The 26,520-nt window shown below is 43.8% G+C and overlaps 1 protein-coding gene across 3 annotated transcripts in view; it reads left to right on the forward strand.

Moving 5' to 3' along the window:
- NFATC1 (nuclear factor of activated T cells 1) overlaps positions 1-26,520 on the forward strand; it is a 444,007-nt gene that overhangs the window by 142,151 nt on the left and 275,336 nt on the right. For all 3 annotated transcript variants that reach the window (XM_030211903.1, XM_030211921.1, XM_030211912.1), the window contains exons 5-6: positions 1,577-1,749; positions 3,552-3,692. In XM_030211903.1, the coding sequence (XP_030067763.1) occupies positions 1,577-1,749; positions 3,552-3,692 (314 nt within the window). The remainder of the gene's footprint in view (positions 1-1,576; positions 1,750-3,551; positions 3,693-26,520) is intronic.

Consider the following 26,520-nt stretch of genomic DNA (forward strand, 5'->3'; position numbering starts at 1 on the left):
CGATATAAATTTGGGGATCAGAGTAAAGTTTGATTATTCAAATCTGTAGTGACATCAGTCACATTTCTCCTCTGAGATTCCCGGTAGTGAGCTCAGTGCTCGATTGTGGCTGGTAGGTAGTTTGTAATTTATTTTCATGTTAGTATTGGTTGTATAATATGTGGTGTATTGATTGTACTTTGCACATTGTATTAAGGATCTCCTGAAGAAATAATGATTGAAACACGGCCTGTGTTGGGATCCAGGATTTTGGTTGGAATGACTGAGACATGTTACAGATATTAGCAATTGAAGATTCTAAGTTGAATCACTGTGTCTTCGACTATACGAGTGTGTGAAAATCTCTGTTGACCAGTACTTGGACAATATTTATATAATTGAAAGTACGGACAGTGAACCATGAATGTGGCAGAAGAACTGAGATATATATATATATATATATATATATATATATACTGTTTGGAGAGTCCGGAGAGAACAAGATCTTGGTATTTTTTGCCCACAAACGGGCTGGTATTTGAATGAACAATTTTTTATATTGGTTGATTTTTGAACTCTAGTCGAGAACATGTTGTTGTTATGCAGATAACTTAAATTGCTCACAAAATTTAATCTGTTCATGTTTCTAAAGCAGGAATAAATGAAATGTAATTGTATGTGCATGTATTGATGATTAATATTGGGGATGTGTAATGGTCATTATAAGATTGCAGTTAAGTATTAATTGACCAAATGTAAAAATAGTTAATCTATGTTTAAGTTGTAATGCATATTCATTAGGGATATCCTGAAAATCTGACTGACTGGTGGTCCCCATGGACAGGTATGAGAACCATTGGTCTAGGGGGTACTCTATTAAACTAACTAGTTGCAGCTGTTACATTTTAAGCAGATGCTTTTGTCTCAAAGAACAGTTCAGCTGTGAAATTTTGTTGCTAAAGGATGTGGTTAGTGATACTAGTATAGTTTGGTTTAAAAGCTTGAACAGATCTGGTGGACAGATCTGTTAATAACTATTGGTCAGACTTAGAAATAACCTCTTCTGGGAGAAGCAGCAGGGAATAAATCTCCCCATCAAGATCTGTTGCGTAGTTCCAAGTGACCTGGATAAGCCACTTTTTGACAGAATGCTGGTCTCATATTTTTGGTTTGACCTAGTATACTGTTTTTATGCTGGAAGCTAATACTACAGCTAACTGTAAATACCTAATGGAGAGGCTGTGCCACAGATTAAAAGCTACAGGCATTATTCAATGAAAACCAAAGGCAAGAGTTCATTTTTGGGTATACCTTAACGCACTTAGGAGTTAAAGGAAAGTTTGAACTTTGCATACTGGTATCTGAAAATTAGCTTCCCTCTTACTCTTATTTAATGCCAATGTGTTTTGATACCTAACTTTCTACAAGCACATGTACTTTTTAAATTGGAGCAAGAAGGTTTTTGACCAATTACTAATCTAACAACTAAGGATTGAGGACAGACTGTGTGAGACCAATAAACCCATATGGTAAGATTTATGATCTAGATTAACACTAGCCTTTGACAAAAGAAAATATTGTTCTCTTCTTTGGACAGTATTGACTGTGCTGGAATACTGAAGCTTCGAAACTCTGACATCGAGCTACGGAAGGGCGAGACAGACATTGGGAGGAAGAATACGCGAGTGCGACTGGTCTTTAGAGTTCACATCCCACAACCCAATGGAAGAACTCTTTCTCTGCAAGTATCTTCAAATCCTATTGAGTGTTGTAAGTAATCCTAGACTTGTGATTCTTGCCATGTCTCATACAACTAGCACCACAGTTTTGTGTTTTGATGAAATAATTAGCATTCCTGAAATGCTACCATTTTTGGTATGAGAAAGAAAGTTTTACAAAGTATATATTTGGTGTAATGCATACATTTGTATTTCTACTGCAGATTGCTGCCATGCCACTAGTGAGTGAACTGAAAATATTAAAATACACAGATCAGATCCTGTCAACATAATTAGCAAATTTACATACAATTGGAAGAATGCTTAAAAATCCCTTGAATCTATATTATCTTTACCCACAATGATTCTTCCTAGTAAAAAATAGGGAGGAATTTCATGACCGTCGCCAAGAAGACTCTGGTACTGTGTTTGGTAAAGCAAACTTCCCTGTGTACTCTCATTCCAGTAGTTCTCAGACTTGTTCTGGGAGTCCACCTTTAAGGATGTGAAGACTCTGTAATTCAGTTTGCAGGCCAATTACTGATCTCTGCCAAGATAATAAACTAGGGTACCAGTTATGGGTAGTTGTAATTGACTGAACCAGACACACCGTCCTCCATTGCTGACCCCTAAGCTCCCTAATTTCTGAAGTCTCATGGTTCAAAAAGTTAGTTGTGCTCGGCTCCAATGACCCATCCCATTCCACTTTGGTTGCAATTATGGCCATTGGGAACTAGACTAATACCAGCCAACCATTTCACTTTGGCAGTCGGCTACCTTTCAGATAGTAATTTCTTCCAGACACCACTGACCTAAGCCATACTTAATAGAAAATCCGACTGAACATCGAAAAATGACTCCTGTTGTCTCTGTCCTTTTTGTACTCATCTGTGTTCTATAAATTTCACCAATAACCATTAACATTTAAATAGGTCATGCATAGGGGAATGTAAACAACTAGAGAAGACCAGGAGAGTGGCAAAAGATGCCAAATTTGTGTTTTTCAGTAGGGTATATTTGCAAATAAAATATCAAGAAATTGTAGTTGCCCTTTTGCCTTCCCCCACAGACATATTTGTAAATATTTTAGTAGAGTTTTGAGTTGAACAAAAGATGTGTATCTATAAAACAGTGTGTAGTTTCCATATTGGTCCTCTAACTTCTGCAGACTTGAAGGTCAACAATTAAGTTGCATGTGGTTTAAAGTCCATCTTTAATAAACGTGACCAGCTTCCCAGAGCAATGCTGTCTTCATCAGTTTGGTGCAGAAAGAGCTTTGGGTGATGTTGCTTGAACATACAAGTATATACTCAGGTTGTGTTAAAATGGTGGTGTGGTGGTTTTGAAAACTGGAATGTGTGCAAAAGTACAATGATTCAAAGGGGCTGGAGATGGAAGGATTGACTGGGCTTGCCAAGGGATGAGAGAACCAGGTTTGCAGAAGCAGAACAGCAGAATTTATAGCTCATAATGTCTTTGTCTGGTAACGGGTGATGCTTGAGTTAAATTCCTTTCTGTTTGCTCAAAGTGATTATTTTTCTAAATTCTGATTGTCTTATGTTGTTGTATTTTTTTTTAAGTTCCACTTTTTAATATCCTGAAATTAGGAACACTCATAGTAATGTTCTGAAATGGCTTGCCAACATATCAGCCATTAAATTAGTTGACCCTTTTTTTAAAATTTTTGCTATTCTAACTGGATATTATGAATGTATAATTTCCTCTATCATGACTTTTCTCACTGTATTGTTGAAAACTTGCGAACTGTTTCCTGTTCTGAGCACTGATTAACTTAAAATACATGGTTTGGGATGTATTTTGGTTTCTTATATTTTTATTTTCTTTCTTTACTAGCTCAAAGATCAGCACAAGAATTACCTTTGGTAGAGAAGCAAAGCATTGATAGCTTTCCTGTGATTGGTGGAAAGAAAATAGTTTTGTCTGGGCATAACTTTTTGCAAGACTCCAAAGTCATTTTTGTAGAAAAAGCACCAGGTATGTTAATTTTTTTTTTTTTTTGCCACATTAACTCTGAAAGTATTTTTCTGTGTTTTTGTGCTGTACTACACATTCATGGGGGCATGTCAAAATGGCCAGCTGTAAGGGCTGTGTATGAAGAAGCTTCATTGTTAAGAGTTCAGGAAAAATTGAAATGCCATGTTTTCATTTCTGGGGCCCTTTTACTAAGACGCACCTAAACGTGGCCTGCACTAGTGTAGGTGCGTATTTTGGATGTGTGCAGGTCCATTTTCTCAGCGCACTTGGAAAAAAGGCATTTTTTTTGTGGCCAGAAATGGACGTGGAGCAAAATTAAAACCAGCGCGTGTCCATTTTCGGCCTGAGACCTTATCACCTCCCATTGACTTAGCGGTAAGGTGTCATGCGCTAACCAGGCAGTAAGCGGCCAGCGCGCTCAAACTGCCGGTTACTACCGGGTAAGCGCCGCACAGTAGAAAATAGAAAATGTTTTCTACCGTGTGTTATGGGTGAGTGTCAAAAATGGAATTACCGCCTGGGGCACGCAGTAGCCAGGAGGTAGTTTCAATTTGGCACATGTTGGATGCTCGTAGGTGCCTACGTGCCTTAGTAAAATGGCCCTAGAGTGAGCTTTACAGATAATGTTTAAGCAAAGGATTGATGCAAGTGACTCTTCCAAAGGGCTACTCCTATTTTTGTGGTTATTGCAAAACTTGAAGACTATGTCCCAGTAATTCTACATTTACAAACTCAATGATCTTATTTGGAGCAATTCTATAACATAGGCTCTAACATTTATGCACCCTTTATGCATGTAAATGTTTAACATAGTGGCATTTATGCGTATATGTGTGCATCTAGGCCTATAACTGTCAAAATTCCACCTAAGCGCTGTCTTGTGAATACACGCTTAACTTACTTAGCATGTATTTACAAGGGGGCGTGCACATGGGTGGGGCTCAAAGGTACATGCATAACGTATAGAATACTGTCAAGTTACATAGGTATCTGCAGCACTTAGGAGTTAACACACCAGCACCATGGCCTGCGTAAGCAGGTATCCACTTCCTTTATGGAATAGTCTACCATCACATGCCCTCTGCGCACCTAATTTCAGGTGCCTTGTTGTAGAGTTGCTCCCAACATGTTGGAAATGCTAAACTGAAAATGAGTTGGTGGTATAAGAATTTAAAAGTTTCAATAGAAATTAGTTAATTAATATAGAGGTGTATTTTCAAAGCACTTAGACATACAAAGTTAAGTGGAGAGGCATTTTTGATATGACATTTAAGTTGGACTTTGGATGTTTTGCACTAAACATCTGAAATCCAAATAGGAAATATGGCCATTTTTGAAACCACAAAATGTTTATCTTTAAAAACAAAATACCATTTGTAACAAGGTTTTATGCTCTGTGCACTTATTTTTTCAGGCCATTTTTGAAAAAAACAAACAAACCGTACTCTACAAGTGAAAAATGTAGAAAATCAAGCCATTGGGATGTAGAAGAGGCCAGCATTTTTAGCAGACAGGTCCTCCAGATATCCCAGCAGAGCAATGGGGAACCCTAAGGGGCACTGCTGGGAACTTCATATAAATGCTCCCAGGTACATATCTCATCGTTCCCCCCTTAACTTGTTTGCTGAGCTCTCCAAAACCCACCCAAAACCCACTACCCCCAACTGTACATCATTATAATAGACCTTATGGGTGAAGGGGGCACCTATATGTGGGTACAGTGGGTTTCTGGTGAGTTTTGGAGGGCTCACAGTTTCAGCGAGAAGTGTAACAGGTAGGGGGGGACATGTGAGGCTGTCACCTGTCTACTGTGTACTGCACCCACCACTAGACTATTCCAGGGACCTACATGCTGCTCTAATGGACCTGAGTATAACATCTAAGGCTGTCATAGAGAATCTTGAGTATTGGTTATATTCACATTTTCTGGGGGTGGGTTGGGGGTCAGTGACCACTGAGGGAATAAGGGGAGGTTATCCCTGATTCCTTCCAGTGGTCATCCGGTCATTTAGGGCATCTTTTTGTGCCTTATTCATTATAAAAACAGGTATAGACCAAAATGTTGGTGTTTGCGCCCTAGACATTTTCATTTTTTTCCATTATGGCTGTAAAACATCCAAGTATTAGGAATGCCCTAAGCCTGCCCAAATCCCATCTCCAGAATTCCCCAGCATTTCCCCTTGTGATTTGAATGCATTGCAAATGAAATACATAGATAAATGTCTGCAAAATATGATTCAAAAATACCAATTTGGACGTTTTGAGAAGAAATCTGTCCAAATGGTGCTTTATGACACTTTTTGGACGTTTTTATCTTTCGAAAATGAGCCCCAGAGTAACCTATAGAACTTTATAAGTCTAAGTGCTTTGCAAATGAGCCCCATAATGCATTTTTAAAATTTAAAGTGCTTCCCCAAATTGTTGTCCAAAGTGGTGTACATGAAAGTGATCATTTAAAACGCAGACTGCATTCTTACGGAGAGAGAAGCATAAGCCACATGATCAGATAACAATTACCCTTCATTAGAATACTGATAAAAATAGTCTTGTTGGGCACAACTTGATTAATGTATCAGCTAGAGGCATAGACAGTGGAATATGCTGGGCTACCGCGGCCATGGCTGTACCAACATTTTGTTTCACAAAGCAATGGCAACTGGGGAACTTGGGAGACAGGGTCAGATGTTGGTTTGTTTGGTGCTCCTCAACCAAAAAGAGGTTCCCTTGTCCCTGGCTAGAGTTACTAATGGTGGTTGGGAGGCGGGGCTAGTACTGAGCAGACTTCTACGGTCTGTGCCCTGAAAATGGTAGCTACAAATCAAGGTCAGGTATACATATAAAGTAGCGCATATGAGTTTATCTTGTTGGGCAGACTGGATGGACCGTACAGGTCTTTTTCTACCGTCACCTACTACCGTGTTTCCCCGAAAATAGGGCATCCCCATAAAATAAGACCTACCGAGGTTTTTGGTGCCCTTGGAAAATATAAGGCCTCCCCCGAAAGTAAGGCCTAGCAAAGTTTTTCTTTTACCGGTAAGTAGGGTCGCCCCCCCCACCTGAGATCACCAGGCCCCCCCTCCGTCGCTCCGAAACTAACCCCCCACCCGAGGTCGCCCCCCCCACCCGAGATGGCGCTCCCACCCGAAGTCGCCGGACCCCAACCCCCTCCGTCGCTCCGAAACTAACCTGAACTTCAGCCTCCTTTCACTTTCCTTCCATTTCGCAGCAAGCAGCAGCAGCAGGAGGGCAGGCCACTCCTTCCTTCCGTGTCCCGCCCTCACCTGACGTAACGTAATGTCAGGCGAGGGTGGGGCACGGAAGGAAGGAGAGGCCTGCCCTGCTGCTCCTGCGAACTGGAAGAAAAGTGAAAGGAGGCTTAAGTTCAGGTTAGTTTCGGAGCGACGGATGGGGGTGGGGTCCGGCGACTTCGGGTGGGAGCGCCATCTCGGGTGGGTGGGGGGTTACTGATAGTTGCAGGAGCGACGGAGGGAAGGTAGGCGGGCCAACCGTGTTTCCCCGAAATACTAAGACATCCCCTGAAAATAAGACCTAGCGCCTTTTTGGGCGCAAAAATTAATATAAGACAGTGTCTTATATTCGGGGAAACATGGTATGTTACTGTGTATGTATGTAATGTACACTACCATAGGTCTAATTTTATGCAGTGGGACCTAATTACTAATAATTCATGTTAATGCACATTTCGTAATTCTGGTTGTATGTTCTTTAACTACCATTAGACTCAGGAAAATGTACTCCGTTTCAATAGCTTTCAGGCTTGTAGGTGGTATAATAATAAAAATACTAATAATAATATATTCTTTGCCTGAGATTGTCATATTCTGTGAATGTATGATAGTAATGGTTATGTGCTTTATTACGATGTGAATATACTGTATTGTCTAGGTTTTATGAATCATTATGGCAATATCTGTCCATCATTTCTTAGGAAATATGGTCTGTGAAGCTAGCATGGAGCTGACATCCTATTAGTGTAGTGTTTTCCAACCCTCTCCTAAAGGCACACCTAGCCAGACAGATCTTCAGGATTGCCACAATGAAATATGCATGAGATTTGCATACAGTGGAGATCAGGGTATACAGATGGATTGGATTTCTTAATTTTATATACTGCTTTGTACCAAGTGTTAAAGCAGTTCACAGAAAAACAATCAATTGATACAAAGTGCAATATAACACAGAAACCATATCCTGATATTCAAATTCAAATATATAAAAACATTAATTAAAACATTGGTGAAATAGCCAGCTCTTTAAGTGTGTGTAAAACTGAAATAGGATGGAGTGTTGTACAATTCCTCTGATAAAGAGTTCCACTGTACAGGACCAACATACGAGAATACTCTTTTTCTTGTTGAAAGCCTGATCGTATCAAGACCAGGTAACTGAAGACAGGTTTTTTTTGTGACAAACACAATGTCCGCTGAGGAATATAGTTTGTCAACGTATTCGAGAGATAAACAGGAAGCCCCAAATGAAGTGACTTAAACACCACAGTGTTTTGAAGGTGATACGAGCAGCCACAGGAAGCCAGTGTAACTGATGTAATACTGGAGTAATGTGATCATGCTTCTTACTTCCAGTTACAAATCTGGCTGTAGTATTTTGCACTATCTGAAATTGTTGCAGACTGATTTTATTCAATCCATTGGAAAGAGAGTTACATTAATCTAGTCAGCTTGAAACAAGAGCATGCACTATTTTAACCAAGTCACTCTTGTTCAAAACAGGTTTCAGTTGACATATCTTCCGAAGGTGAAAAAAAAACAAGATTTTATGACATTAACAATTTGTAAATTCGGTTTCAATACACTCTCACAACGAAAGCCCAAGCTTACTAGATCATGTGACAAAGATAAAGGTCTACAAAATACCTCGGGTAATACATGTAAAACATATTGGTTATGAGAAGTCCACATAACAGCAGATCTATCTCATGCATATTCATTGTGGCAATCCTGAAAACCTGACTGGCTAGGTGTGTTTCTAGAAGAGGGCTGGGAAACACAGCTCTAGCTAACAACTGACATACTCACTCTGCTACGCTAGAAATTAAAGTTGGGTTTTTAGTACCTCATTAAAATTTAGCAGTGGGTTTGGGGGGGGGGGGGGTACTAGGCAGGGCAGCCCACTTTCACCCCTGCTTTTTATGCTGCCTCTAGACCCATTGATAAGAGAAATACCGAGCAACCTGGAAATCAGGGGACTGAGATTTGGCAAGGAAGAATTCACTATAGCTGCCTTTGCAATGACCTATTGGCGTACCTCATTAACCCCCAGGTATCTCTGCCTAAATTACTGGGCAGTTTCTGGGAATATGGGGACTTTTCAGGTTTCAAACTCAACTATGATGAATCAGAAGCTATGGCTACTGACTTGGCAATTCAAGCTACTTGGCCAAATATATTCCCCTTGAAATGGGCAGGTAACTCCTTTAAATATCTGGGAGTAATTATAATGACAAATACTCAACAGTTGTTTCCATATCATCATGCTGATCAATCCATAGACTGGTGGGTTGTGTCCATCTACCAGCAGGTGGAGATAGAGAGCAATCCTTTTGCCTCCCTATATGTGGTCATGTGCTGCCGGAAACTCCTCAGTATGTTCTCTATCTCAGCAGGTGGTGGTCACACACAGCAGCAGCTCTGGCTAGGTCTCCAAGCCTAATTCTTAGGTTTTGTTGAGTACCTGGGGTTGAGGGCTCTTCTTGAGCAAGTGCAAACCTGGTGGTGCCAGGTCCCTCCTTTTCTCCCCCCTCCCGCTGGCTCCGTAAAAAAAAAAAAAAAATTGAACGTCCTTTAAGGGCATTTATTTCAACGTTTATATCAGCGTTTATTGCAGCTGCTCACTGGGACAGCAGTTCGTTACAGCTCGGAGCGAGAAGCAGATAATTTTGCCTTTTATAGCGGGCAGGGGATTCCCCGTTCGATCTCCACGTGGCTTATGGTGTCGGAGGGCGAGGGCGCGAAGATTCGCTCCCCGGACCGCCTGTGTGCGTCTAGCGGGGATGCGGGGGTTTCAAAGCCTGACTCGCCTTTTTTGGGCATCAGTTTGGAGTCCGGTCAGTGTCCCGGTTCTTCCTCCGGTGCGGCGGTTTTTCCCGCCATAAGCGCCCATCCCCCGCTGCTCGCCCCTCCCATTTTGACTGGCCACTCTGCTCGGACGGCTTCTTCTTGGGCCCCCCTCGAGGTGGGAGACGTTAATGCTATGGTCGCCCTTGATTCGGGCGATGGCAAGAAAGCAGCGAAAGTTAAGCGCCATTCTTCCCACGCGGCTCCTTCTTGGAGTTTCGCGCCGGACGCCATTTTGGATGCGCAGCATGTTTCTCCCCCACTCTTGCGAGCGCTGGTTGAGGGTGTGTCTAGGGCCGTGGCCCAGGCGGCAGAAGTGCACAGTCTAGGGGGTTTCTCCCCTGAGTTCATTTTGCTGCTGCATCAGGCTTTTCTTATGCTAAACGCTGCCCCGGCTCCCCCCTCTGATCAAGGGGTTGAGGCCTCCGGAAGCAAACGCCCTCGGGTGGACTTCCAGGCCCTAGAGGACTCTGTTTCCTCTGATGTAGATGAGGGCAGCGTATCTGAGTTCTCCCAACGGTCCTTTGGGGATTCCTTGGAGGAGACGGATTCCCGCTCGGATCGAGCGGATGACCCCTCTGCAGCACGGATCTTTCGCCCAGAGGATTTGCCCAACCTGTTAGTGCAGGCCATGAGCATTTTGAAGATTTCCTCTCCGGAGGACGTCTCTCCCTCAGCCTCTGTTGGCTCTGCCATTATGCTGGGGACGAAGCGCCTGCCTAGAACCTTCCACGTGCATGAAGCCATGCACACCTTGATTTCGGCTCAATGGGATTTCCCAGAAGCGAGCCTTAAAGTGGCTAGGGCTATGTCCCGCCTCTATCCTCTGCCTGAAGGTGAACGGGAGGCCTTTCTTGGGCCTACCGTGGATTCTTTAATCACTGCGGTGACTAAGAAAATGGCGTTGCCAGTGGAAGGTGGCACGGCCCTAAAGGATGCCCAAGACAGGAGATTGTAGGCGGCTTTAAAGTCGTCCTTCGAGGCGGCTGCTTTAAGTTTGCAGGCCTCAATTTGCGGCTCCTATGTGGCCAGGGCGTGCCTGACGCTTGTGCAGCGGGCTTCCCCCTCGGATCCTTCCTTGAGGGCTGATTGGCCAGCCCTGGAATCGGGCTTGGCCTACTTGGCAGGCTTGCTGTATGATGTCTTGAAAGCCTCGGCTAAAGGTATGGCTCAGACAGTCTCTGCACGGCGGTGGCTTTGGCTGAAGCATTGGTCTGCTGACCACGCCTCTAAGTCTCACCTGGCTAAGTTGCCTTTTAAAGGCAAGCTGCTCTGTGGGGTCGAGCAGGACAAGATTGTGACCGATCTCGGCACGTCTAAGGGTAAGAGGTTACCGGAGGTCAGGGCCCGGGCCGGTGGTGCCCGCCCCGGTTCCTCCAAAGGACGGTTTCAGGAAGCCCGTCGGTATCGCCCGGGCAAGTCGGGCTCCTCTGCCCCCTTTTCCTTCATAAGGAACTTCTCCCCCAAGCAGCATTCCTTCGCAGAGACCGCCGTCCCGGAGGTGCCTCCTCCGGTCCTCCCCCAGGGTCTCGTACCCAATGACGGGGCGCTGGTCCATGGCCCAGAGCAGATTGGAGGATGCCTATCCTCGTTTCTGGGCGAGTGGACCAGGATAACTTCAGACGCTTGGGTGCTGGAAGTCATCAGAGACGGCTACAAGCTAGAGTTCTGCCGACCCTTAAGAGACGGGTTTGTGCACTCTCCCTGCAAGTCTCCGGTCAAGCTGTGGCAGTGCAGCAGACTTTGGACAATCTGATCCGCCTGGGTGCAGTCGTTCCGATGCCAGAAGATCAGCTTGGCAAGGGACGTTACTCCATTTACTTGGTGGTACCTAAGAAAGGAGGTTCTGTCTGGCTTATCCTCGACCTCAAAGGGGTCAATCGGGCCTTGGAAGTTCGGCACTTCCGGATGGAGACTCTCCGCTCTGTTATAGTGGCATTGCAGGCAGGGGAGTTCCTGGCATCCTTGGACATCAAGGAAGCTTACTTGCATATTCCCATCTGGCCTCCTCATCAACGCTTTCTGCGTTTTGCAGTTCTGAGCCGACACTCCCAGTTCAGAGCCCTCCCATTCAGGTTGGCTACTGCTCCGCGGACCTTCTCCAAGTAATGGTGGTCATCGTGGCCTTCCTACGCAAGAAAGGAGTACAAGTCCATCCTTATCTGGATGACTGGTTGATCCGAGCCCCCTCTTATGCAGAGTGCGGCAGAGCTTCAGACCGGGTGATTGCTCTTTTGAGCTCCCTGAGGTGGATCATCAACTGGGAGAAAAGCCAGCTGCGCCCGACTCAGTCCCTGGAGTATCTAGGAGTTTGATTCGACTCCCAAGTGGGCAGAGTGTTCCTGCCAGACAATCGGATTGTCAAGCTTCAGGCTCAGGTGGACAAGTTCCTAGCAGCCTCTCCTCTTCGGGCTTGGGACTATGGGCAGCTGTTGGGCTCTATGACAGCCACGATGGAAGTAGTGCCCTGGTCCAGGGCCCATATGAGACCTATACAGCTCTCTCTGCTGCAGCGATGGACTCCAGCTTCGGAGGATTACGCTGTGCGCCTTCCCTTGGATCCAGCGGTGCGCAAGGCGCTGAGCTGGTGGCTGAGGCCAGACAAGCTGTCTGCAGGAATGCCTCTTATGACCCCGGAGTGGGTTGTCGTCACGGCGGATGCCTCTTTGTGGGGCTGGGGAGCTCACTGCATGGGAAGGACAGCGCAGGGGCTCTGGTCCCCTGCAGAGGCAAAGTGGTCTATCAACCTCCCGGAACTCAGAGCCATTCGGTTGGCGCCTTTGGAGTTTCTCCCGGTCCTGGCGCTGAAGCCAGTACGGGTCCTGTCAGACAATGCCACGGCTGTGGCCTATGTCAATCGCCGGGGAGGTACCAGGAGCGCCCCTCTAGCCAAGGAGGACATGAAGCTATGCCTGTGGGCGGAAGCAAACCTGGAACAGCTGTCGGCGGCCCACATTGCGGGAGTCATGAATACTGCTCAGGCGTTCTTGGACATCACAAAGCGCTGGGGCCAGCCGAGCCTAGGTCTGATGGCGTCATCAGCCAATTGCCAAGTGCCACGCTTTTTCAGCAGAGGACGGGACCCTCGCTCTCTGGGAGTAGATGCTCTTCTCCAACAGTGGCCGACACAGGAGCTTCTCTATGTGTTCCCGCCTTGGCCCATGTTGAGCAGGGTTCTAGGCCGGGTGGCAAAGCATCCGAGCCGGATAATCCTGGTGAGTCCGGATTGGCCCAGACGTCCCTGGTATGCGGACTTGATCAGGCTCTCAGTGGACGGACCTCTGCAGATGCCAGCGGAGCAGGGCCTGTTGCATCAGGGTCCCATGGTGATGGAGGATCCCTCCCCCTTTGGTCTTACGGCCTGGCTATTGAGCGGCAGCGTCTGAGGAAGAAGGGCTTCTCAGACAAGGTCATCGCCACTATGCTGAGAGCGAGGAAGTGCTCTACTTCTACTGCTTATGCCAGGGTTTGGCGTGCCTTTGCATCATGGTGTGAGGCAGGCTCACTTTCTCCCTTCACTGCTCCAATTTCTTCAGTGTTGGCGTTCCTGCAAGAAGGTCTGGGAAAAGGCCTGTCGCTCAGTTCCCTTAAGGTCCAGGTAGCAGCTCTTGCTTGCTTCAGGGGTCACCTGAAGGGTGCTTCCCTGGCCTCGCAGCCAGATGTGGTGCGCTTTCTCAAGGGAGTTAATCACCTGCACCCTCCTCTGCACTCAGTGGTACCTGCGTGGAATCTCAATCTGGTGCTAAGAGCCTTGCAGAAGCCGCCTTGTGAACCCTTGTCGAGGGCATCTCTGAAAGACCTGACGTTGCAAGCAGTGTTTTTGGTGGCTATCACTTCAGCCAGAAGAGTTTCCGAGCTCCAGGCGCTATCATGACGAGAGCCCTTTCTGCAGTTCACTGAGGCAGGAGTGTCTATTCGCACAGTGCCTTCCTTCCTGCCCAGGATTGTTTCTCGCTTCCATGTGAATCAGCAGCTCTGTCTACCCTCCTTTCGTAGGGAGGACTACCCAGAGGAGTACTCTGCTCTCAAATATCTAGATGTGAGACGAGTCATCATCAGATACTTGGAAGTGACCAATGATTTCCGGAAGTCGGATCATCTGTTTGTGCTGTTTGCAGGTCCTCATAAGGGTCTGCAGGCTGCCAAGCCTACAGTGGCACGATGGGTCAAGGAAACCATTGCAGCAGCTTATGTGGCCGCGGGGAAGGTGCCGCCTATCCGGCTGAAGGCTCACTCCACTAGAGCACAGGCGGCCTCGATGGCAGAGGCCGGGTCCGTCTCCTTGGAAGAGATTTGTAGGGTGGCATCTTGGGCATCGGCTCATACCTTCTCCAGACATTACCGCTTGACTGTGGCTGCTCAGGCGGAGACCCGGTTTGGAGCTTCAGTGTTGCGGTCAAGGATTTCTATGTCCCGCCCTGGGTGAGTACTGCTTCGGTACATCCCACCAGTCTATGGATTGATCAGCATGATGATATGGAAGGTAAAATTATGTATCATACCTGATAATTTTCTTTCCATTAATCATAGCTGATCAATCCATAGCCCCTCCCAGATATCTGTACTATTTATATTCTGGTTGCATTTCAGGTTCAAGTTTAGTCTTAAGTTCCTGTTCAGGAGGACTTCGTGTTCAAGTTTTTTCAATTGGATTCTTTAGGAGTTGAGACGATTTTGTGTTACAGTGAGCTGCTGCATTCCTCTCCCCTCCGTTTTACGGGGCTGGATTGAGACCTAAATTCTGCCGGCGCTCCCTCCCGCTTCGTGCGGCTGTAGGGCAGCTTTGTACCCCTCCCGCTTCAGCGGTGTTAGGGTCAGTCAGCTCCTCCCGCGGTTGCGGTTGCAGGATAAGCCAGATCCCCCCGCATCGGCGGGTGTGGTGTCCCTCCCCCGCTCCGCGGGGATGAGCTGGACGGATTCCCTCCCCCACTTGTGTGGGGATGAGCTGGGTTGATTCCCCTCCCCCGTTTCGGCGGTGGTGAGCTGGGCAGAGTGTCCCTTTGTGGGTGTAATTCTCTAAGTGCTGAGTCCTGCGGATGGAGCTTTGATATCGACATACTGAGGAGTTTCCGGAAGCACATGACCACATATAGGGAGGCAAAAGGATTGCTCTCTATCTCCACCTGCTGGTAGATGGACACAACCCACCAGTCTATGGATTGATCAGCTATGATTATGCCAGGGTTTGGCGTAATGGAAAGAAAATTATCAGGTATGATACATAATTTTACCATAAGGCTAATATTAATAAGCCCCTTGAAGGCATTAGAACATAACTGACCTGCTGGGGTTCTTTGCCCTTTTCTTTGACAAGCAGGTTGAGCCTCTACCATATGGTGATCTTTCCCTAGTGGCTCTATGTGTTTCAGATTCTTCCTTTGTGTCTTCTAAATAAAGATTGGATGCATCTGAAAAGGGTTTTTGACAAAATGTTTGTGGAATGGGATGAGACTTAAACTGAAGATGTTACAGTGTCTAGGCCCATGGGGGGCTATGTGTTGCCGAATTTGGGGATTTATAACCAAGCATGCCAGCTCTGACATTTCTGTGATTGGCTATAGGGGAACAATTACTATACCCCTATTACCTATGAGCAGGCCTTCTTTACCTCATGGAACCTTATTTATCTGTTACATGTAAGTTCACAACTGCTGCCCCCAGAGAGGAAACATATCGTTCTGTTACAATCTCTACACCACCTGTGGCATTACTTAATGTCCTGTTGGGGGCACTCTTCTACATGCAGTGACTTGCTCCCCATTCTGGGTAATGGTCAATTTATACTGGGATTGGATTTGGGGGTAATACAGAGGTAGTACAGGTGGGGTCTTGCCCGAATAGAGCATTTCCTAAGGTGACAGAGAAAGATATAGGACTTGAGGATAAATTGACCAATTGGTAAGGGAGTTGGCTGGGCCCCCTTGTGCAGGGTCCAATTAGTAAAAACAGCCCAGACTATAATTAGTTGTTTTATACTTTTTAAAATGTATTGTCTATTAAACCTGAAGTTCATGTGCTACTTAATTGAATGAGGCCTGTTAAATGATATCACCCCTCTCCTCAGGTCACTTCACTGGCTTCCGATCAGATACCACATTCAATTCAAGCTTCTCCTTCTTACCTACAAATGCACTCAGTCTGCTGCCCCTCACTATCTTTCTACCCTCATCTCCCCTTACATTCCCGCTCGTAACCTCCGTTCACAGGATAAATCCCTCCTCTCAGTACCCTTCTCCACCACCGCCAACTCCAGGCTCCGCTCATTCTGCCTTGCCTTACCCTATGCTTGGAACAACCTTCCTGAGCCCTTACGCCAAGCCCCCTCCCTGCCCGTCTTCAAGTCTTTGCTTAAAGCCCACCTCTTCAATGCTGCGTTCGGCACCTAACCCTTACCGTTCAGTGAATCCAGACTGCCCCAATTTGACTGCCCCTATCGGACCGACCGTTCACTTGTCTATTAGATTGTAAGCTCTTTGAGCAGGGACTGTCTCTCTTTGTTAAATTGTACAGCGCTGCGTAACCCTAGTAGCGCTCTAGAAATGTTAAGTAGTAGTAGTAGTAGTAGTAGTGATATAGCCTAGAGGCCATAAAATGCATAAATTTGGCCTGGGTCAGATAGCTAGATCAAAATATAAAAACAAAGCACTAGGGCTTTGCATTAGCCCATATATGTTCAGTCAATGTCTTATGCTGTTAATAAAAAAGGCTGTGCTGTATGTGAGATTTCAGGTTAAATTTTTCAGTGAATCAAAAATGAGGAAACACCCACAAAAACAGTTTAAACTCAACCATTATTTTTTTTTATATATTTCATCCACTGTTTGGGTAATAGACAATAAATTTTCATTCAAAAGTATAGCTGAGCTGAGAGATAAGGAAGAGAAGGAGGAGTTGGTTCTTGCTTTGGAAAGGGTTTCCCTGGAGCTGGCAGAAGCCCGGGATTCCACAGCTGCTTGTGGAACCCTCTCCCTCCCCTCCTCTTCCCCACCTTCCAGTTTTATTTTCTGAAGTGCAGTTCTGTACATCTTATATGACAGTGGTGTGACTTCTTAACCCTCCCTAGGCAAGAAATGCCTGAGCGCTGCGCTCACTTTGTGAGTGAGGGTGAATGGCATATGTGCTCTGTTTGAGAAAGGGAGGGAAAGTAAAAAAACAAAGCATAAACTCTCTGACAACTGTCCTCTTTGCTACTACTACTACTACTACTATTTAGCATTTCTATAGCGCTACAAGGCATACGCAGCGCTGCACAAACATAGAAGAAAGACAGTCCCTGCTCAAAGAGCTTACAATCTAATAGACAAAAAATAAATAAAGTAAGCAAATCAAATCAATTAATGTGAACGGGAAGGAAGAGAGGAGGGTAGGTGGAGGCAAGTGGTTACGAGTCAAAAGCAATGTTAAAGAGGTGGGCTTTCAGTTTAGATTTAAAGGTGGCCAAGGATGGGGCAAGACGTAGGGGCTCAGGAAGTTTATTCCAGGCGTAGGGTGCAGCGAGACAGAAGGCGCGAAGTCTGGAGTTGGCAGTAGTGGAGAAGGGAACAGATAAGAAGGATTTATCCATGGAGCGGAGTGCACAGGAAGGGGTGTAGGGAAGGACGAGTGTGGAGAGATACTGGGGAGCAGCAGAGTGAATACATTTATAGGTTAGTAGAAGAAGTTTGAACAGGTTGCGAAAATGGATAGGGAGCCAGTGAAGGGTCTTGAGGAGAGGAGTAGTATGAGTAAAGCGACCCTGGCAGAAGATGAGACGGGCAGCAGAGTTTTGAACCGATTGGAGAGGGGAGAGGTGACTAAGTGGGAGGCCAGCAAGAAGCAGATTGCAGTAGTCTAAACGAGAGGTGACAAGGGTGTGGATGAGGGTTTTGGTAGAGTGCTCGGAAAGAAAGGGGCGGATTTTACGGATGTTGTAAAGAAAGAAATGACAGGTCTTGGCGGTCTGCTGGATATGAGCAGAGAAGGAGAGAGAAGAGTCAAAGATGACCCCAAGGTTTCGAGCTGAGGAGACAGGGAGAATGAGAGAGCCACCAACAGAAATAGAAAACGGGGGGAGCGGGGAGGTGGGTTTGGGGGGGAAAATGAGAAGCTCGGTTTTGGTCATATTTAATTTCAGGTGGCGTTGAGACATCCAGGCAGCAATGTCAGACAAGCACGCTGAAACTTTGGTTTGGATGCAAGGTGAGATATCAGGGGTAGAAAGGTAGATTTGGGAGTCATCAGCATAGAGATGGTAGGAAAAGCCATGGGATGAGATTAATGAACCAAGGGAAGAAGTGTAGATAGTTAGCCTAATCGTTTAAAAAGCATTGAGCCTTTGAAAGAAAGTTGTTGAAGGGGGTCACTTTTAGGCTTTAATTTGTGTGTAATATTGGATAACCTCGTAAAAATTACTCATCTGCTGAAATATGTTAGTTCTATAACAACATTTACATGGTTGTATCATTTGACTTTTGTCTGAACTTAGGGCTGTATTTTTAATGAGTGTGACCGTTGAATCATCCATTATTATTTATTAATTTGTTTATTAGGATTTATTTATAGAACATTTGAAGAAATTCACCCAAGGCGATGTACAGTAAGAATATGCAAAAAAGAGGCAACAGTAGGCAATAGATAATTGCAGCAGTAAAATATTCAAATTTATGTGCATATGTGCACACATACACTTGTAAATGCAGGTATCCTAATCATTTATGTGCATATTCTGCACATAAGTATTAGTACCTTCTTTGTAGAAATAACCCCTTAGTGATTTTCAACTTCAGTCAGAAAAAGTACATAGGTGGTGATTGAATCTGTCCACTTGTCTGTTCTGAGGCATGATAATTTTACTCAGGGTGGACCAATCAGAGGCAAATACGGGGTTAAGGTAGGCTGTTGGCCTGGAATTTACACTATTGAAAATAACATTTAGCTCAGGGTAAGCAACTTTTTGAGAGTCACCAACCACTCTGGTTTCAGGACACCCCTGTAGAATATGAGATACCGTACATTTGAATGCTATTAAGGAAGTGTGCATGTAGGTTTCTCTCATGCATATTCTGAAAATATGACTGTTTATAGCCCTCGAGGACAGGAGATAACCTCCCTAACTGACCTGCATTTTTTGTAAAGATGAAAAGCACCGGAAAACTCAGGCATATACTAGATTTTTTTACATCTTTCTTTTCTTCAAATTAATTGTAGTTAATTTGATTTATAGCTTGCCTTTCTAACCTTCCCTGTTTATTAAGTAGCGCTCACTTTGAATGGGCTGTGTCGGCATTGCCATGCGGATTAGTAAACAGGGGGGGTAAGTAAGTTTTAGCAAAATATAATGACATAAGATAATCACATCATATAGCCATGGGAGGGGCATTGGTGGGTCAGGGATGCTCCAGTGAATTACACACAGTGTTATAGAATTTGAGGGATGTGTGCCCAAGTTGCACTCCAGGATTTATACCAGGAGGGGCATAATCAAATGGGGCGCCCAAGTTTTCCTGAGGACATCCTCGCAGGACGTCCCCGCAAAGGGGCGGGGAAACCCGTATTATTGAAACAAGATGGGCGTCCATCTTTCGTTTCAATAATACAGTCGGGGACGCCCAAATCTCAACATTTAGGCCGACCTTAGAGATGGTTGTCCCCGGTTTACACCCATAATGGGAACCAAGGATGCCCATCTCAGAAATGACCAAATCCAAGCTATTTGGTCATGGGAGGAGCCAGCATTGGTAGTGCACAGGTCCCTCTCACATGCCAGGACACCAACCGGGCACCCTAGTGGGCACTGCAGTGGACTTCAGAAAAAGCTCCCAGATGCATTGCTCCCTTACCTTGTGTTCTGAGCCCCCCAAACCCCCTCAAACCCCACTCCCCACAACTGTACACCACTACCGTAGCCCTTAGGGATGAAGGGGGGCACCTAGATGTGGGTACAGTGGGTTTCTGGTGGGTTTTGGAGGGTTCGCTGTTTCCTCCACAAATGTAACAGGTAGGGGGAGATGGGCCTGGGTCTGCCTGCCTGAAGTGCACTACAGTACCCACTAAAACTGCTCCAGGGACCTGCATACTGCTGTCATGGAGCTGGGTATGATATTTGAGGCTGGCATAGAGGCTGGAAAAAATATTTACAAAATTTTTTTTAGGGTGGGAGGGGTTTAGTGACCACTGGGGGAGTAAGGGGAGGTTATCCCTGATTCCCTCCGGTGGTCATCTGGTCATTTAGGGCACATTTTTGTGTCTTGGTCGTAAAAAAAAAGGACCAAGTAAAATTGCCCAAGTCGCCCTTCTTTTTTCGATTATTGGCCGAGGACGCCCATGTGTTAAGCACGCCCCAGTCCTGCCTTCGCTATGCTTCCGACATGCCCTCGTGAACTTTGGTCATCCTCGCGACGGAAAGCAGTTGAGGATGCCCAAAATCGGTTTTCGATTATGCCGATTTGGGCAACCTTGTGAGAAGGACGCCCATCTTCCGATTTGTGTCGAAAGATGGGCGCTCTTCTCTTTCGAAAATAAGCCTGCAGTTGTTAGCTGGCATAAGTCCTTGCACCCAAAATTGGGCATGAGAATCCCTGCTTGGTGCTATTGTGCTATTTTAGAAAATCTTTAGCATCATGTTTAGGTTAGTTGAATGTTCTAATGCATGCTTACTAGGTATATCATTGGTATTATGCTAACATTGTATTATATCTCTGGTATTTGATTTCCAGTGCTGTTAAATGTGTATATTTTTGATACTGTTTCACGGTAGTTCTATTATTAGGTTTCAATTTACTGTTTTCAAGTTTACCTCATTTATTGGTTATTTTACTATTGCTATGCTGTTAACAAAATTGTAAGTTGTATGTTACACTGTACCTGCTGTACACCGCCTTGGGTGAATCTCTTCATAAAGGCGGTTAATAAACCCCAAACAATCAATCAATCAATAAATAAATAAATGTAGAACTGTGAAAGAATACAGTTCTGGAAAACCACTGAACTAAAGGCGCACACCATAAGAGTTCTTAAAATACAAAAGTTATAAATTGAAATCTGCCATAGAGAACAAAGTTTGCAGTAAGACCATGTAAGACTACTGGGTTCAAGTCAGTGAATATCATATATAGTGCCAGTTATCTCTGCTGAATATTTGCGGTTAGTGCCAACTGCTAAACCTGCTGTGTTGTGCAACTTATCTGGTTAGGCACGGATATTCAGCACCAGATTTACTAAGAATAGTGGTTAAATCAGACCACATAAATAGCAGTCCTATCTTTAGTCTCTATAGTTTAACTAGCCAGCTGCTGAATATCATCTTAACTGGTTAAAGGGGTCTTTTAGAAAGACGCAGTAGCGTTTATATCGTGTGCTAATGTTTAGTGTGCGTTAAATGCTAGTGATGCTCATAGCACAGCTTTGTAGAAGGCCCACTAAATGTTTAGCCATCAACCCCCCCCCCCCCCCGATATTCAATGCCGGTCGCCAGAAACAGCATAGCCTTGAATATTCATTGGCGGCGGGCAGTCAAAGCACTGCTCACTGGCGTGTGAATATCAGCCCCTTAGCACCTAAATGCTATAGTGTACAAATACAAAAGGGGCATGTCTTGCATGTAAATTATAGAATACTATTACTTTTGTGCATGACTGCCTCCTTTAGGTGCAACCATGAACACCAGCCTTTGACATGGCATGAGTTCTCGTACCTAAAGTTAGGTGCATACATGCTGACATATGCTCTATTCTATAATGATAATTTTGTGTGCAATTGCGTTTATTGAATTGGCCTTCTGCTCCAATATTTTTCACACCTGATTTATGGTGCACTTTCTTGAATCTACCCCCATAGTGGGTATTTATTTATTATTTATTTGCAAAACTTTCTATACCGCTCTAGCTGACAGGTAGAACAGAACAGTGTACAGGCTAACATAGAAAACAGGAAAAGAACTCCATCAATGTAAAGGAAAGCAAGATACTTAGGTAAAACTTTAAGAAAGCAAAATAAACACACGTACACACACACACACACACACACACACACACACACACACACACACTGTTTCTCCAAAAGCTAATTGGAAAAGTATAAATCGGGTAAATTTGTAAGGGACTTAGTGAAGTGGACTCTTTTATAACATTTGACCAGGGTGTATGTGTGTACAAAGTAGACACAGAAATATAAAGCACCTATGATTGATACTTATTGCTTGTAATTTATAACATCTTTGCAAATGCGCCTGTTTTCTGAGGAGGACAAGGATAGCAAGTCCATCCATCTGGTTAATGTCATTTAACAGAGCTCATGAGCTCATTTCAGAAACTGTTTTTAGAGTCACTGTGCACATGCTGCACTTTCTTCCTGCATCATTGCGCAAGACCTCCTTCAGTCTTATTGCTTTCCACGTAGTTGAACAGATGCTTCCTGCTGTGGTCTTTATTGGTTTTTTTGACAACATTTAAAGAAAATCCCTCTTTCGTGTTTTTTTTCAACATACAGGGCTTCCCTTTTCTCCTTTTAGTCTCCTAGTTAGGTTTTTGGTCACAATTCAAATTTTCTTTTTTAGCATTTTCACCTACTTCTACTAACTCTCGGTGCTGGTGACTTGGCTGGGCCATTGGTGTCAAGCATCAATATTGGCCCTTGGAGCATGTTGTAGAAGCACACAGGCATTGGCATTTGCCATGTCCTGGAACTGCCTATGGCAAGACTACTCATCCTAATGGTCTGAGGGATTCACCAGCCTTCAAGGACCCTGGACCAAGCCATTGATATACCTTACATGACTCAGGAAAATGTGGTCTTGCCTACTACACCCTCTTCAACCTTGACATCAGCAGTCTTTGAGAAGGAACTAGATAGGAGAATTGATGGGGCTTGCTTAATAACTTGACACAATCCTTTGGTACTGACATAAATACTTAGGGCTGTCCATGCTGTGCCTGAAGAGGGTTCATTGCTGCTCTGGCCTCAAAGAGCCTTGGAGTCTATGGGGAGGAAGCATTACTGAGGTATTGAACATCATTGTGTCTAGATTCCCCAAATCAAGGGCTACTCTTACTGAGACCTTGATCTCTAGCCAGGCACAGACATAGACCCTGCAGGAGTACTTCACTGGGTCTGACTCAGAGCATTCATAAGGGTCTGATTATGAACCAACAGAGTTGTGTGAACAAGAAAGCATCATTGCCTTATCCTTGGACCACCTCTCCTTCACTGATTTTATCAAGGAAATGACTAGTACTGTTCCTTTTTAAGTTAGAGATAGAGGAATCCCACATTCCTGTCCCATGCTTCCTTAAATTCTGACACAGTCCTCGTCTCCACCACCTCCAGTGGGAGGCCATTCCACGCATCCACCACACTTTCTGTGAAAACGTATTTACTTAGATTTCTCCTAAGCATTTTTCCTCTTAACTTCATCCTAAGCCCTCTCATTCCACAGTTTTCCTTCATTTGAAAAAGGTTCATCCCTTAACCAGTTAGTGCCACTGAAAATAACCAGTTAGCACTGAAATGAAAACCGGCTATTTTGGGGGCACTCTGGGGCGGAGATAGCACTTGGCTGGTAAAGTGCTAATGTTCAGCACTTAACCAGCCAGGTTAATTGCATAAAAGTCAATCCAGTCTCATAGCTGGTTAAATCCTGAATATCACAATTACTTGACCAAAGTGTTCTTCAAGGCGGGTGCAACACATAAAATCCAAAACAGAACAACCCAACGCTCAAAATAATTTTTGATTAGTTTAATTGTTAAAGAATAAGCAGGCTCATGTGAATTCTATTGAGACCGCAGCAGTGACTTGTTTCACAAGGGCCACTCTGCCCTTGATTCGCCTGCCTCTTCACAGGCCAATGGCAATTTAAAATTTCTTGCATTTAATAATTTATATCCAAACTTATCTTGTTTTTTTTTTTCAAAGATTTTTAAATCATTTCAATTAAAATAGTAAATCAGCGCTACTTGGCTTCAGGGTGAAGATTCACTTTATAGCCGTCCCATATAAAGTGAAACTTAATCCTGATCGCTAAGTAGTACTGATTTACTATTTTAATTGAAATGATACATTTTTTTGAGAAAACAAGATAATTTTGGATATAATTATTAAATGCAAGAAAGTTTAAATTGCCATTGACCTCTGAAGAGGCAGGCGAATCAAGGGTACAGTGGCCCTTGTGAAACATGTCGCCGCTGAGGTCTAAATAGAATTCACATGAGCCTGTTTAGATCCTGAATATGACACTTAACTGGCTATGTGTTAGCTGGCTCTGGAAACCTGGAAATTTCATGCTGGTGCCTGGATGTGGCCTGGCGTTGAATGTTTGGTTTTAACGTCAGCGGCAGACAGCAAAATGCTGATTGCCGCCAGCTGGATATCAGGTCCATAGTCACATATGTCCCCATCATGAGATAGAACTGCCTGCTGTCAGGATTTCTGATTATTCATGACAACCAGCAGCTGCATGAACCCAACTGCAGTACAGTTTCTACAGTGGAGGATTCTGGCAACTGAAATCCACCTTCCTTCCTCCTCCATAGACCACACGAAAAGGAAATCCACCCAAATTAAAATGTGAGATTCCAGCAGAATCTTTCAGCAGAAATCATATTTCTCTTTCTTTCTTTATTTCTCTCTCTCGCTCAATAGATAGATAGAGCTATAGATATAAATACATTCTACACTCAGTCCTATAGGTACTAATGAAATGGTTTGAACTATTTGTACCAAACTAAAGCTTTCCCTGCACATCCTCTAGCACCTGACAGTTTTACCCTCTCATCCTCAAACTCATGGACCATAGCTGGATCTTGAGCCATGTCTCTTGTGTACTTCATGTTTTAATTGTAGTTTTCTGTTAATAGTGCCTGTTTATAATTTTCTGGGCTTTGTACATTTGACTGTAAGACCAAATAATATGAGAAACGATAATGTTTCAGAGCGTGATGCATTAGTCCTAATTCTATGGTTTTGGTGCATTCTCCTGTGGAACGCTTAAACTCAATTAAAATAAAATTGAATAATAATAATAGTAATCTCACTTAATCATTCATCCTCAGTGCCTATAACAGCAGGTTTCCTTTTCCACAACCATGTGCCAGTAAAATGGAAAACATGTAGAAGAAAATCTCTGTTAGGGAGCCAGATTATTCATTTGTATGATTAATTATAATAATGCTAATTGGTGATTTGTACTTTTTTATACAAAAAAAAATTCTAAATGTTAACATTCCTGTGGGCTGCAGTTGATAGAAGGGTTACAGTAGGTTAGTCATTATTATAAACATATCACTGGTTTTGCACTGAATTAATTGCTCTCTTGCCTTTATTTCTAAAATGATTGGAACATTACCTTGCTTAGGAGTCCAACCAACAGACTGGGCTGGAAATTCATGCAGGGTAATTTTTATCATTTTGTGGGGCTTATAGTTGTGTGCAAAAGTTCAGGCACTCTTTGTCAAATTATATGTTTTTCAATGAATCCCTAGGTGAACAGAAGCTGACACAGTCTCTGCATGGTAGAAAGTTAAACACATCATTCTGCAAATTTAATGCAAAATTACTATTTATTTTCTGATTTTAACAGTTTGAAAATAATAAAAGTGAATATGTCAGGTGTAAAAATGTGGACCCCCTTCCAGTTCATTCATTACTAGTTTTTTTAAAGTTGCTAATAAGACTCAAACATTTGATTGACTTGTTAGGTCTTCAGTTGCGTGAAAACAATACCCCAATAGAACTAATACTCTGACCCTTTTACACCTCAAGTCATGATAGTGTTGTCTACTTTGAACAATTATGAGTTCCTCATAAGCACCTCTCTGAGCTTTTGAAAATAAAGATAATTCACTCTTAAAAAGAGGGGCAGGTTGTACAAAAAAAATCTCAATGCTTCTAGCTAGCAATTACAATGAAACTGTTGATGTTAAGACAAGATCTGGAAGACTATGGAATAGCTCTGACAGAACTGCCCAAAAACTGGTAAGATTTGCTAAACAAAACCTACAGATCACCGCAAACAGCCTGCTGAAACATTTGCTGAACACTGGAATAGTTGTCCATAGCAGTGATCTGCTTGGGAAACATGTCAAAAGAAAAAATAGTTTTCTGTGATCTCATCATCACAAAAGCCATTATCCAACTATACAAAAGAAAAACTTGATGTCTAAAACTTTTTGGAACAAAGTACTTTAGATTGATGAACAGAAAATTAAACTATTCGACCACAACCACACAGATGCATTTGGGAAAAAAAGGTAAAATTTGAAGAAAAGAATGCTTTGCCAACCAACAAGCTAATAGATTTGCAGCTGTGATAGCCAGTGACACAGGAAATTTTGTTCAAGTGGAAGGAAAAGTGAATTGAACTAAATATAAGAATATTCTAGAAGATTACACTCTACAGTCAGTAAAGAAATTGAAGCAAGATATGTGCGTGAATAAGAAATGTTGCCAATTAACGCCAATAATTGATGGTCCTCAATTATTAGTGCTAATTGGCTCATTAGCCAATTTAGTTGTGTGCATATCTTAGGATATCATGCAATTTTTGTGCGCCATTTATAGAATCCAGCCTTAAGTCCCTAACAAAGGGAGAAATGGTCCATATTTAGCACATTTCCAAGTTCTTGGAAATAACCTTATTAGTGTTAATGTAGTATATACTAGAACCCTGGTACCAGCAACTATATTTAACAGAAAACCATTTTAAACAACCCTATATCAGTCCACCAGCAGTTTACAAATGCATTGTATCTTGGGCTTTC

This window comes from Microcaecilia unicolor, chromosome 1, assembly GCF_901765095.1.
Source record: "Microcaecilia unicolor chromosome 1, aMicUni1.1, whole genome shotgun sequence".
Taxonomy (NCBI): Eukaryota; Metazoa; Chordata; class Amphibia; order Gymnophiona; family Siphonopidae; genus Microcaecilia; species Microcaecilia unicolor.